Here is a 13,798-nt window from a genome sequence, read left to right as displayed (position 1 = left end):
TCTGCCTCTGCCTCTGCCTCTGCCTCTGCCTCTGCCTCTGCCTCTGCCTCTGCCTCTGCCTCTGCCTCTGCCTCTGCCTCTGCCTCCCAAGTGCTGGGATTAAAGGGGTGCGCCACCATGCCCCGCTTCCTCCACACAGTCTTAAAACCCTTCCAACTGAATGCCCCTCCTTTCTCCTCCCTGCCTCTCTCTATCTGCCCTCCTGACTTCCTCTCGTGCTCTATGGTTCTTCTTCCTATGTTCACTTCCTGTCAACTGGTTGCTTGTTCCACCTCTTGGCCTATGGTTGACTTCATTTAATCCTGTTTACAGTAAATAGAAAGCTCTTGCATGAAAGGTGTGTCCTAGCGTTGAGACACACCATAACCAGGAACAGGTTTCTAACTTCACAATCTCACAGTGTGATCAGTGCGCACGCGTGTGCGTGTGCGTGTGCGTGTGTGTGTGTGTGTGTGAAAGACAGAGAGAGAGAGAGAGAGAGAGAGAGAGAGAGAGAGAGAGAGATCCACTTCCTTGTCCTCTTTTCCCCTCCCTCCTACTCCCCCTTCCCCACACCCTCTCTTTTCATTGGTAGAGATTAAACAAAGGACCTTAGACGTGATAGGCAAGTTTGGTTTTTTTTTTTTTTTTTTTGGTTTTTTTAAACTTTTTGTTTTGTGCATGAATGGTCTTACTAAGATGCCCAGGTTAGTTGTGAACTCTCTCAATAGCCCGGGCAGACTCATCTGAAACTTTCAACCTTCCAACCTCACCTTCGAAGAAGTAGCTGGGATTACAGCAGGCCCGCCCGGGTGGGGGTGGGGGTGGGGGGAAATGTGTCGGTAACTAATATATAAATACAAATAAATCAAAGGAACCGTATTTCTGTCTATGAAATTTTGTATAACTCTATGGAATTTTTTTTTAACTTTACTATTATCTAATTAACTTTTCTGGTGTGCATGAGTGTTTGTTTACATGTATGCCTGTTTACCATGTGTGTGCCTGGTGGCCATGAAGTTCAGAAGAGGGTCTTAAATACCCTGGAACTGGAGTTAAAGTTGTTGTAAGCTGCCATGTGAGTACTGGGGATTGAACCCTGGTCCTCTGAAAGTGCAGTCATTGCTCTCAATTGCTAAGTCATGTTTCCTAGCCCCTTGTGGGAATTCATGCCTGAGCCTAGGAGAAACTTAACCAGACTTGATGAAAGGCTACTTTCCTTTCCTATGTCTTTTTAATTTTCTCCATCTTTGCTATCCTGTCACAAGAAGAGTGGCATTGTTTCAATTTTTTGCAAATCTCTGATTTAATACTGGACAGGTGAAGGCCTGGAGGTCTAGCTCACAAATAGAAGGACTTGCCTAATAGCTAAAATAATCCACCTCTTTTTGTATTCCTTCTGTTGCACTATATCAGAAGAAAACCTCTGGAAAGCGCTGTACAGTCATGAGAAAATGAGTGGAAAAAGTGTGTAATATTTACTATTTTGAAAACTGTTACTCTCCTAACAGATCTCTTGAAAGGCACTTTGGAAACTACTGGAAAGAAATGTTTATTTTGGGACGAAGTATGTTTTCGGGTTCTTATGCACATTCCTAACATGAGGGACGCCAGACTAAAGACGTTTTTAAAGCCACAAGTAGTCGCATTTGAAAAATTACTTTGTGCTAAATGGCAGGATTTGTCGTAACTCAAGATGCCAGCTGCGGCTCATAGTACTGAGCCGTACAGTGACGTCACACAGCTACTTCCGCTCACTCTCTTCGAGTTGGCCACTACATTTCCCAGAATGCTTTGCCAGCAATGGTGCCATTGGCCAGCGCGGCCGGAAGTGCACCTGACTCAGGGGGAAGTAGAAGGACTCGGAGGCAGGAGCAGTGGAAAGAGGAGCCGGGAGGTTGTGAAGCCCGTCGTGGGTCTCGCGGCGTTCGGTGAGGACTGTGGCCGGGGACAGGCGCGGGGTCGCGCGGGGAGGGGCTTTTCTAACCTTGACTCATAGCCGGGAGGGGCGCGACACTCGAGTCAAAGCGAAGCCTACGCGTCCTGACCCTCGCTTTTAACTTTTCCTGGAACAGGCTAGGACGAATTCGGACTTTTGACGCGACACTGGGTCATTGGCGTGGTTTTGCTGCGACCAGAGGGGTGGCAGGCACCGCAGAGGTTCTGACTCAGCTTCTAGAGCAGCTGTGGTTAATAGGATGCACGTAAAATCACCAGAGTCACTTTAAAAAAAACAGAGATGCTCTGACCTGACTGCAGACCAATATTGTCAGGATCTGGGCAGCAGGGTTGCGCAGCGAGGGTTGAGAACCGGCTCTTCCAAGGCTGAGTTCTGAGTCCCTGGAGGATGCCTGTGAAAACATCTGCGCAAAGGCTCCCCTTCCAGAATTAGCTACCTAAGCTATACCGCTTGCATTTGCTTACGATGATAAGCACGGTTTGGGCACAGATGCCATCTTGGGCTCCATAAGAAACTTATTCTTCGGCTTCCAGTGGCGATAGTGTCCCATTCGGACTTCATTGTTTCCTGTTGACAACTTGGTCATTTATTCTGAACAAAGATTAGAACCATGTCTTTCTTCTTTCTTTCTTTTTTTCTTTTCTTTTTTTTTTTTTTTTTTTCCTGCAGCTGTTTTGGATTCTGTCTAATTTGTGCCATCCAGCAAACTTCAGGACGTGGAAAAGTCACATTAAAATCAGTCTTTTAATTTAGGGTATGGATCGAGGGTGTGGTTCAGTTTAAATGGCTTACATGTACCACAAAGTCTAAGATTCAGTCTCCAGCACCAGTGGGAAGTGGGGATGTTAGTCTTGGTATAAGTCTGATACCATTTTTGATCAGCAAGACTATCAGTTTAAATGATAATTGGCATTGAGTGTGAGTTTATTATACTCTAGTTTGGGGCTGGGGAGGGGGCTAATACAGGGTCTCATATCCCAGGCTAGCCTCACATTTGCTGCTGTGTAGCCAAGGATGGCCTTGAACTTCTGCTCTTTCTAACTACATCTCCCCAATGATGAGACTGCAGGAGTGGTGGTGTACGCCTTTAATCCCAGCACTTGGGAGGCAGAGGCAGGCAGATTTCTGAGTTGGAGGCCAGCCTGGTCTACAAAGTGAGTTCCAGGACAGCCAGAGGTACACAGAGAAACCCTGTCTAGAAAACCCAAAAAAAACCAATAATACTTATAAACAAATAAATAAAGACTCCCCAGTCAAAGAAAGTCAAGCTGTGTTTGGCGGGGTTATATGTAGAAGTTTGTTTAGGTGTGAAAGACAGAAGGGATTTAAGACTGTATACAGCCGGGCACTAGTAGCTCACGCCTTTAATCCCAGCACTCGAGAGGCAGAGGCCAGCCTGGTCTACAGAGTGAGTTCCAGGACAGCTAGGGCTACACAGAGAAACCCCGTTTTGAAAAAAACAAAAGAAGACTACATATATACGTAGATAACTATCACTACATAAAACATTATTTTTCTTTTTTTCCAGACATTTAGCCGCACCTCCCTCCCTGAACTCAGCATGGAGGAAAAGTCAGAAGACTGTAAGGTCCCAGAAGATCTGTTCAATGGTCTGAAAGTCACAGATCCTCAAGAAGGAGAGTCTGCCAGCCCCATGGTTCCTGATCCCAAGGGTCAGCACTCCCAGAGTAAGCTGCCGAAGGATGCTGAAGCCCATCCACAGGACGACCATGGAGAAGAGGAATGTTTTCATGACTGTAGTGCCTCGTTTGAGGAGGAACAGCCAGGGGCGCACATGGCAGGGAACAAAGCCAGCGATGATTCTAGTTCTGAACTGGATGAAGAATACCTAATTGAACTGGAAAAAAACATGCCAGAAGAAGAGAAACAGGTAAATGGTTGTGGATAATGTGCCTCCTAAGCCACTTGTGATGGTGGTGGTGGTGTTTGGGGGGGCGGGGGGGGGGGATATGGTCTCTCGGTGTCCTCTTGACTGGACTGAAACAATATATAGAATGACCCTGTAGCAGTCCTCTTGCCTCTGCCTCCCAAATGCTAGGCTAGGGTTACAGGCCTCAGCCACCATGCCTACCTAGCTTAAAACCCATCTAAGTTTTAATTCATTACTTTGTACATGTTTTAGGTCAGGGTATATGATTGTTTGCAGATGCTTGGCCCGGGGAGTGGCACTGTTGGGAGGTGTGGCCTTATTGAAGAAGTGTGGCCTTGTGTATGTGGGCTGTAATATCCTTGTCTTAACTACCTGGGAGCCGGTCTTTCACTAGCAGCCTTCAGATGAAGATGTAGAACTCTCAGTTCTACCTGTACTGTGCCTGCCTGGATGCTGCCATACTCCCACCTTAATGATAATGGACTGAACCTCTGAACCTATAAGCCAGCCTCGATTAAATGTCCTTTATAAGACTTGGCCCTTCAGTGGTTAAGAGTGCCGATTGCTCTTCTGGAGGTCCCAAGTTCAAATCCCAGCAACCACATGGTAGCTCACAACCATCTGTAACGAAATCTGATGCCCTCTTCTGGAGTATCTGAAGACAGCTATAGTGTACTTACATATAATAAATAAATAAATCTTTAAAAAAAAAAAAAAAGACTTGGCCTTGCTCATGGTGTCTGTTCACAGCAGTAACACCCTATCTAAGACAGGGTATGACTACGTAGCCCAAACTAACTCCCAGTCTTCCTACCTTCACTTCCCTAGTGCTGTGATATAGGCAGGCACACAAAACCAAAACCTGAGCATTCAGTTTAACAAAGAAATTGCTGGCTTTTTCCTGTGTGTTTAGAATTCTGTCTTCTACCTTAAGGATCTACAACGTGCTTATAATACGTATGTACACACATACCTATAGCTTCTTGGGTTTTTGTGGCATAACCAAATCCAAGTCCTTACAAATGCAGGCCAGGTGCTCTGCTGCTTGACTTCATCTTCATCACCACCTTCTGCTTTGTTTTTTAAGTGATCCCTCCTAAGGTGAGTTGCTGAATTTCTGTAACAAGCTTCGTGTAAACTTACTTAGCACCATTTTATGGATTGTGCTTTTTAATCCTAAATACCTTGGTGGCATTGTAACTGCAGAGCACGGTTAAGTGTCAAGGAACACATTGTGAAGCATAGTAGCTATTTGTTGGAAACCTAGTACCAGCTACTAAGCTAAGATGTTTTTTAAGTTAATGTGTGAGTGGTTAAGACTAAGACCATGCACCTAATAGATGGTAAAACTGATTTTCCAACTCAGGTCTCCGGATCCAAGTCTAAAGTGTGGTGTAGCATTTACTAATTAAACATCACTCTCAACTTCCTTGTCTTGGAGCTGCCCGCCTTATGCCCTCCTTTCTTACCTGACAAGCGCGGTAGTCAGACAAGGTTCCATGGTATTTGAGCTTATCTTCAAAGAGCTCGAGTGAAGATTGTAGTTTAGGCCACCAAAGGGTTATTTAGTGAAGTGGTTGGTATACAGTATCAAAGGAATAGGCTAGATAACACGTGTGGCAGATTCGGGTTCTATAAAGAGTCACTAAAATGGAGTGAGGTAATCATTTTACAAAGCTGAAAGGAGATCCAGCAACAATACACAAAGCAAGGAAGTTCCTTCACTCTTCCGTACTTATAAAAGGGCTGGATCTCTGAGAGATAAGGCCTTACTACAAGATGAGCATGCCTTGTTACTACCATGTGCTATGAACTTAGCAAAAGTATTGGATAGGACATAGGACCGTGAATCAGGTTGTCATGGGCATAGGTAGCTGAGATTACAGGCATAGGCTACCCTGCCCTGTTTGTTTCCTCTTGAGCTGAGTTCTTAAACTGTAACTCAGGACTTGAACTCTGTCATCCTCTTGCCTCAGCTTCCTGCATACAGCCATCGTTAGCATATCTCACATGCTTTTCTTACTATTAAACCCATTTTAACATGAAAGTTATCTTTGGGGAGCAGCGGATAGCGTAGGGTCAGGAGGATTTTGAGATACAGGTCTCGTGTAGCTAGCTTCAGACACTGTAGCTTAAGGTGGCCTTTGACTTTTAATCCTCCTCCCCCTACCTTTCAGGGGCTGAGATTATAGGCATTCACCTTATCTAACTTGAGCTATTATATTTCCTGCAGTATGTTTCATCGGAAAGATAGTCAAGTTCATGAGCTACCTTATCAGAACTGTCTCCTCAGCAAATGAAAGCAAATATTGTTTACCCTTCAGAAACATACCTCTAGAAAGTCAGTGTAGGGTTCAGTTTATAGCATCTATGCCAAACGTTTAGTAGCCAAGCCGGTCCATTAGTTCCAGCACTCAGGAGATATAGAGGCTGGCAGATTGAAGTTGGAAGCTAGACTGGTCTGCAAAGTGAGATCCAGCACAGCCAGGACTACACAGAGAAACCTTGTCTCAAAATACAAAACAAAACAGAAAGTCAGTAGGCAGACTTACTTTTAGGGGGGTATGTGCCTGTAAACTCGGGAACTTACCCGTGCTAAGCCAGTGCTCTACCCTGAGTTACCCCAGCCCTCCATTAGCTGCATTTTACTTTCTGCTAGTATTATAAGGAATTTTTGTGAAATTATCATTAACCAACAAAATAGAAGAAATGTTCTCATTGGTTATTTCAGATTATTAGGAACAGGAGAGTATCATACCTGATTTTATGGCGATTATGACACTGGAAAAAAAAATCCAACAATGAGCCAAAAAAGTGAAAATTTTCAGCCTTAATCTAATAACTTTAAGATGTAAATGAGAATATGTCTGTAGTCAGATGTGCTTGTCCTTGCATGTAATCACAATATAAGAGAGGCTGAGGCAATAAAATTGCAAACTTGAGGACAGCCTGGGCAGCACCCTTTCTTAAAACAAAAACCAGAACTTTAGACCAGGAGAGATGTCTCAGCATGAAAAGGCACTTACTGCCAAGCCTGATGACTTGAGTCCCACATGATGTTCTTTGACCTTCACATGCCCCTGCCAGTCATTTAGCTGTATCCTCTTGGCCAGCCCTTCTCAGCTGTGGTGACCTATAGGAAAGGGTGTGTTTGCTTTTTCTTTTGGTGCTGGCGGTTAGATTGCAGAGCCTAGAGTATGCTAGGCAAATGTGCTAGTGCTGGCATGCTGTATTGTGAAGTGAATTATTGTTGTACTTACACAAATGGTTGTCTGCCACACAGCAGATACCATAAAGAGTGGCATCAGTTCACACCTACCTTTTATCATCCTTATCAAAATTCAACTACTTTGTTTGATCCAGCATCTAATAATACACAGCCTTTTCAAGTAGTATATTAACAAGTCTTCTCAAGAGAAATGTGTTTTTTATTTTGGTTTCTAGTTTGTTTTGAATTGGTTTTTTTGTTTTTGTTTGTTTGTTTTGCTTTTGTTTTGTTTTTGGAAAGAAAAAAAAAACCATGCCTGGCTCTGCCTCCAGAATATTGGTATCACAGGTGTGCACCACTACCCCCAGGCTTGGGTCTTAAACCTGAGAGTACCAGTTGTTTAGGTCTTAAGCTTCTCTTGTACACGAAATATACATGCTTATGTTATTTTCCTTTCACAGATTTTGTTGAGTCCAAGGTTTTAGATTTTAACAAAATTGAGGAAGGGCTTCCCTGGGCGGTTCTGTGTGTTTACTTGCTTTTGTGGGGATTGGACAAAACACTGTCCAGATGTGGAAGGTAGGCCTCCAGGTGGTTCTGCCAGTGGGCCTTGGAGCAACCACATTGTTAGCATGTTCCATCTTTTCTCTGTGGGCAGCACTTGGTCCATGTTTGTGTTTGATAAATTTTAAGTCATCTATATAAGTTGCTGAGTTATTAGAAGCCAAGAGGAGAAAAATCTCAAGTTTGAGTTTTGATTTTTTTTTTTTTTTTTTTTTTTTTTTTTGAGACAAGGTTCCTCTATGCCCTGACTGTCCTGGGACTTACTTGCTCTGTAGATCAGGCTGGCCTTAAACTCACAGAGATTCACCTGCCTCTGCCTTCCAGAGTGCTGTGACTAAAGGCATACACCTCCACTGCCAGCTTTAAGTTTTGATTTTTGACACAGGGTCTCAGTTATAACCCAGGCTGGCTTCAGTTTCTCAGCAGTCCTCTGCCTCAGCTCCTGAATGCTGGATTACAATGTGGCCCTTACCCCCCATTTCCTTTATAAGATTGTGAGAAACTGTATAATTATTTGATCTCTTTCAGAAAAGAAGAGAGGAGAGCACTAAACTAAAGGAGGAGGGGAACGAGCAGTTTAAGAGAGGAGGTGAGTTCTGCACTGCTAGGATTGCTCATCCAACCCCGTCCTCTCCCGGGCCCACACACAGCAGAGAACAGTTGCAAAGGGCACGGCTCCTGCTTCGCCACAGCAGGACTAATCCATCCTCAGTCGCAGTGAGCAGTTACCATGAGGCTCTTGCACCAGCATCCTCTTTCTCTTCTGTGGTTTAGCTTTTAATCTCGGCATTAAGGAGAAAGCTCTTTAGCTACTGCTTTGGAAAACCCTAACCTTAATGTGTTGACAAAAGCATCATCCCAGTCCCCATATGCTACCTTCCCGAAAGAGAAGTCATTTACTACATTTTTATTGTTTGTTTAGGTTTTTTTTTTTTTTTTCTTTCTGGCTTTTGAGACAAGATCCCACTATGTAGACCAGGATAGACTATAATGCTCCTGCCTCAGCCTCCAAAGAGCAGAGCTTATAGATATTTGCTAACATACCTGCTTGCTTGCTTTCATGTGTCCTTGTCTGTGATTATTGGTTAGATTTTAGTTGTTGTGACAAAATATCCAAGGCAGGCTAATTTTATAAAGAAAACAGACTCATTTTGCTCATTTTTGTGGGCTAAGAGTCAAAACATAGCAGTGGCTGCTTTGGTAAGGGTCTCATGCCAGATGGTGGGAATGTGTCCAAGAGGAAGGGCTAACATCTCAAGAGGAAAGGATGGAGAGGCTGGGGAGAAGGCTCAGGCTTCCTAACCACTCCCACTTCCTAAAACTCCCTGCAGGCACCACCCCTGCTCCCCCTTCTAGGGCAGCAGCAGCACTCACCCGAGGACCTGCCAGTAGACTCTGGTTTTGCAGATCTCCTCCACCAACACATGGCACACTGCAGGAACAAGCTTCCTTCAAACCTGCACAGTGCTCTTTCCTTACGTTTCCTGTGTTTGCTTGAGAGTGTGTTCATGGTTTCCAGCAATACTTAGTGTTATGCAGCCTGTCACATTTCAGAGTGCACATGCCTAAGAGAGGCACATGCACATGCCTCTCGTGTTTTCTTCTACTGGGGTTTAGATTAATTTTTCCTCATCATTTCCTTTTTTCTTTCCCTCTCCCTCCTTCCTTTTCTCCCCCCCCCCCCCAAGAAAAGTTCAGGCTATGTAACCTTGAAACTCACTGCGTAGGGCAGGCTGGCCTTGAACACTCAGCAATCCACCTGTCTCTGCCTCCCTATTGCTAATATTAAAGGTATGTGCCATCATACCTAGCTAGCTGGTGTGGTTTTGTTTGTTTGTTTGTTTTGGGGGGGTTGTTTGTTTTTCGTTGCTGTTGGTTTTGTTTTTGAGACAGTTTCACCAGGTAGGTCTGGCTGTCTTGGATCTCAATATGTAGACCAGGATGGCCTTGCCTGCCTTTTGCCTCCCATGCGCTAAGATTAAATGTGTGTGCTACCATGCCCCACCCTGACTTTTTTTTTAAATACTGAAATCAATAGTTTGATTCCTCCCTCCCATCCCTAGTGCTAGGGACTAGTTTAACACTATGCACATACTAATCAAACATGTCAATGAGCTACATCCTAAACCTTAGAATTGTCTTCTTCACTTTGAATCATAGACCTCACTTGTAGTCTTTCACCTATCCAGTCCCTTAAACACTTTGGAAATTCTTTCCTAAATTGCTGAACCAAATGAAAGCTGAACAATGAGGACATGCTACTGCTCTGAGAATTGAGGGCTCTTGACTGACAGGATGTTCATCAGTTCACCAGTCATGTGCCTGATGCCACTGGGATGAACAGGCAACTGTGTCTTTATAGACAGAACGGGGAATGATGTTTAAAACCTAATAGCCTAGGACCATCTTTTCATTAGAAACTTTGGTCCTGTGAGTAGGAAACTGCGTTGCGATTCAACAAAATAAAATCATAATGACTGTTCCATCTTATGGTATTATCCTCAGATTACATGGAAGCTGAGAGTTCTTACAGTCAAGCCCTTCAGATGTGCCCAGCCTGTTTCCAGAAAGATCGATCTGTTCTGTTTTCAAATAGAGCTGCTGCGAGGATGAAACAGGTAGGAGCTAGTTTGCTTTTCCGTTATTGCATGATCCCCAGTGCTCCTAGGCTCATGCATGATCTTCCGGTGCTCCATAGGGTCATTTCTCTCCAAAACTAGTGCAAGCGCTTCAGGTTGTGTATTTCCCTGGTGAAAAGGGTACTGAGAGGCTAGAAAACTACTTAGAAGAACTTGGCTCAGGCACACGTTAACATTGCTCATTAAATTAGCAGGCAGAGTACTTTGATGAAGGCAGCCTGACAAGTTCCCCCTAACTAGGGCAGGTTAGTAAAGCAGGAAGCCAAGTAGTGCACATCTCAGAATAGCTGTAGCTGCTGCTTTTAGACTTCTGGAATTGTAAAGACCTGGAGGCACAGAAAGCCATTAGTTAAAATTCCAGCTGAGGGGGCTGGAGCTATGGCCCAATGGTTAAGAGCACTGACTGCTCTTCTAGAAGTCCTTAGTTCAATTCGCAGCCACCACATGGTGGCTCAAAGCCATCTATAATGGGATGTGATGCCCTCTTCTGGTATGGCTGAAAACAGCTACAGTGTATTCTATACATAAAATAAATCACACACACAAAAAAAAAAAACCAAAAATAAAAACCAAGATAAAAAGTTACTTGTTACTAAGATTTGGGTTTTTCTGTCAAGAATATGAACACTGGGAGAAGTGGCTGGTGCTTGAGGCAAATGGCAAGTGGCGAAATAGGTGTCAGGTAAAGTTTTTTTATATATCTGTATTAGTGAGCACTTGGTATTGCCAAGCAAGAAGAATAGAGTAAACAGATGTGCAGACATGTGTCTAGACCATGTTGATACTAGTGAGAGTTGTTGTGAGCTTATCTGATTTTCTGTCTGCTCAACATAAGTAGTGTGGCTACATTAAAATATTGGGATTTTTTTTTTTAAACCTATGTCAAACTATAGCTAATTATATCCAAAGTGCTATGGGTGAGTTATTGTCAGCTATTATATTGGCTGAAGTTGGTTGAAGTTGGTTTTGTTTTTGTTTTGTTGTTTTTTTCTTGTTTTTGTTTAACAAAAAAAACCACCACCACTAAAAAACCCTGGCTCTTTAATGTCTTAAATTCTCTAGTACCTTTGTCAAAATCATTTTGAGCTACCAAGTTTGTTTGATTGGGGCGGGGAGGGGTAGGAGCAAGGGGTCCTGGAGAGTATGAAACTAGAATGTACTTATTGTTGGATTTGGTTTCTAAAGCTACATACATTTTTTGGAATGTTTTATGTGGGCAAAGAAATAATTTTATAGAGTAGATAAACCAACATTTTATATTCAGAAAACTGAATCAGTTCTTTGTGGTTTTCAGTGCAGAATCTGTAATGCTCTTTCCTCGGCCTCCTGGTGCTGAGGTTGCTGGTGTAGACCAGACTGATGCCTGCCTCAGTTACTTGCTTTCAATTTAAAAAAAAAAAAATGTGTATTAGTCAGCAATCAGTATTTATGTGAGTTTTTACACTTTCCTGTAGGATATAAGCTATCATTGCAAAATGGGCTATAGAAATCCCTCAGAGCCGGACTGCAGGCTCTGCCTGGGAATTTGAGAGTCTGTGCATCTGTAGTAGCCATGGTGATTTGTTGTTGTCCTTTTAAAGGTTTATTTTAGTCTTACCTTTATGAATTTTTTCCTTTTTGTTTTGTTTTGTTTTGTTCTTATTGTGTGCTTTTTGAGACAGTCTCAGTAGTCCCAGTGCGGCCTGGAACTCACCGACTAGCCCAGGCTGCCTCAGTGGTGCGGGCTACAGCTGTCTGCCTGCTGCAGCCTCATCAGTGCTAGGATGACAGTTGTCAGCCACCAGACTCAGCGATGTTTTTAAAGCTGGGCTAACATAATAAACTCGTTATTTTGTTTGATCCTGTTTGAAACAGGATCTCATTTGTTACCAAGAGGCTTTCAGAGAAGCTCACGTGAACTTTGAATTTTATATAGGAACTAACATCTATTTTCATGTGATTTCCTTGAACAACATTCTTTTTTTTAATACTCATTTTTTTAATGTGGAGTGCTGTATGTATGTGTGCCATATGCATGCTCAATACCCCCAGATGTCAGAAAAAGATGACCTCCTGGAACAATTATAAACAGAACCGCCATGTGCTAGCTACACCTCTGCAAGAACAGCAAGTGCCTTAACCACTGAACCATCTCTCCAACCCCGCATTCTTTTCTATTACTATTCTCTTATGTATTACATCCTGACTGCAGTTTCCCCTCCCTCCTCTACCCCCAATTCCACCACCATCCCAGATCTACACCCACTGTGCCTCCCCTCAGGAAAGAGCTGGCCTCCTGGGGATATCAACCAAACACGACATACCAAGCTACAATAAGACCAGGCATATACCATTAATATGCATAGATTTGTTTGTTTGTTTGTTTGTTTTTAAACCAAGTGTTCTTTTTTTTTTTTTTTAAGATTTATTTATTTATTATATGTAAGTACACTGTAGCTGTCTTCAGACACTCCAGAAGAGGGCATCAGATCTCATTATAGATGGTTGTGAGCCACCATGTGGTTGCTGGGATTTGAACTCAGGACTTTTGGAAGAGCAGTCAGTGCTCTTAACCACTGAGCCATCTCTCCAGCCCGTTTCTTTGTTTTAAGACTGGGTTTCTCTGTAGCCCTGGAACTCACTCTGTAGATCAGGCTGGCCTTGAACTCAGATTTGCCTGCCCATGCCTCCCAAGTGCTGAGATTAAAGATGTGTGCCACCACTGCCTGGCTCAACTCTATATTCTTCATCTTCATACTCGTCTTTGATGATTAGATCATGGTAATGGGTCTTTGGATCTTTGAGATGAAACAGGAGGAATATATGTTAATGTGATCTGTCATCTTTCCTTACAGGACAAGAAGGATACGGCCATCACTGACTGCAGCAAAGGTAAAACTTCGGTTGAAAGAGCATTGCCTCAGTTAGAGAGACAGCTTGGGTGTGTATTCAGGTCTGGGCTCTCATACTGGGGTTTTAAAGAAGCAGCTTTGTAAGACGGCCTTTTCAGAGGGACTGTACTGTGGAGGAGTCGTCGTAGAGTAAGCGTGCTTTCACATGGAGTTTTAGCCAGTTGCTTTACAGTAGTAAATGAGAAAGCATTTGAACAAATGCTACTTTGGCATCACAACTCGGATGTGGAACAGAATTTACTTCCCTTCTGATTACCTGCCTTTGACTCATTGAGGAGCTTAGCTGCTGAACCCACACTCACAGCTGGTTAAATATAAACATGTATACATCACAGTCAGGGATCTACATATAGAGGGAACACGAAGAGATTTTTGTCTTTCTGAATTTGAATCACGTTGCTTAATATTAGACTTTCTATGTTCCATTTATTTTCCTGAAAAATTTTTTACAACAGTTTTCCACATTTTTATTACCCATTTGTCTATTGATGGACATCTAGTGTGGTTCCATAACTGTGGCATTGTAAATAGAGAAGCAATAAACACTAATGTGCAACTGTCTCTATGGTAGGATGTGGAGCTCTCTTAGGTATGCCCAGGAGTGGAATAGCTATGTTATATGTATGGTAGTTCTATTTTTTTTTTTTTTTTTTTTTTTTGGTTTTT

General features: G+C 43.1%; 1 protein-coding gene across 1 annotated transcript in view; it reads left to right on the top strand.

The window, feature by feature from the left end:
* The first annotated feature begins 1,823 nt into the window (after positions 1-1,823).
* The window catches only part of Ttc1 (tetratricopeptide repeat domain 1), a 20,443-nt gene continuing 8,468 nt past the window's right edge, over positions 1,824-13,798 (top strand). The window contains exons 1-5 of the mRNA XM_021176904.2: positions 1,824-1,910; positions 3,468-3,830; positions 8,131-8,191; positions 10,108-10,220; positions 13,076-13,112. Coding sequence (XP_021032563.1) covers positions 3,501-3,830; positions 8,131-8,191; positions 10,108-10,220; positions 13,076-13,112 — 541 coding nt within the window. The 5' untranslated portion in view covers positions 1,824-1,910; positions 3,468-3,500. The remainder of the gene's footprint in view (positions 1,911-3,467; positions 3,831-8,130; positions 8,192-10,107; positions 10,221-13,075; positions 13,113-13,798) is intronic.

Source organism: Mus caroli, chromosome 11 (genome assembly GCF_900094665.2).
Source record: "Mus caroli chromosome 11, CAROLI_EIJ_v1.1, whole genome shotgun sequence".
NCBI classification, from domain to species: domain Eukaryota; kingdom Metazoa; phylum Chordata; class Mammalia; order Rodentia; family Muridae; genus Mus; species Mus caroli.
The sequence above is the reverse complement of the archived record's forward strand: the minus strand, read 5'-3'. Positions and strand labels throughout refer to the sequence as shown.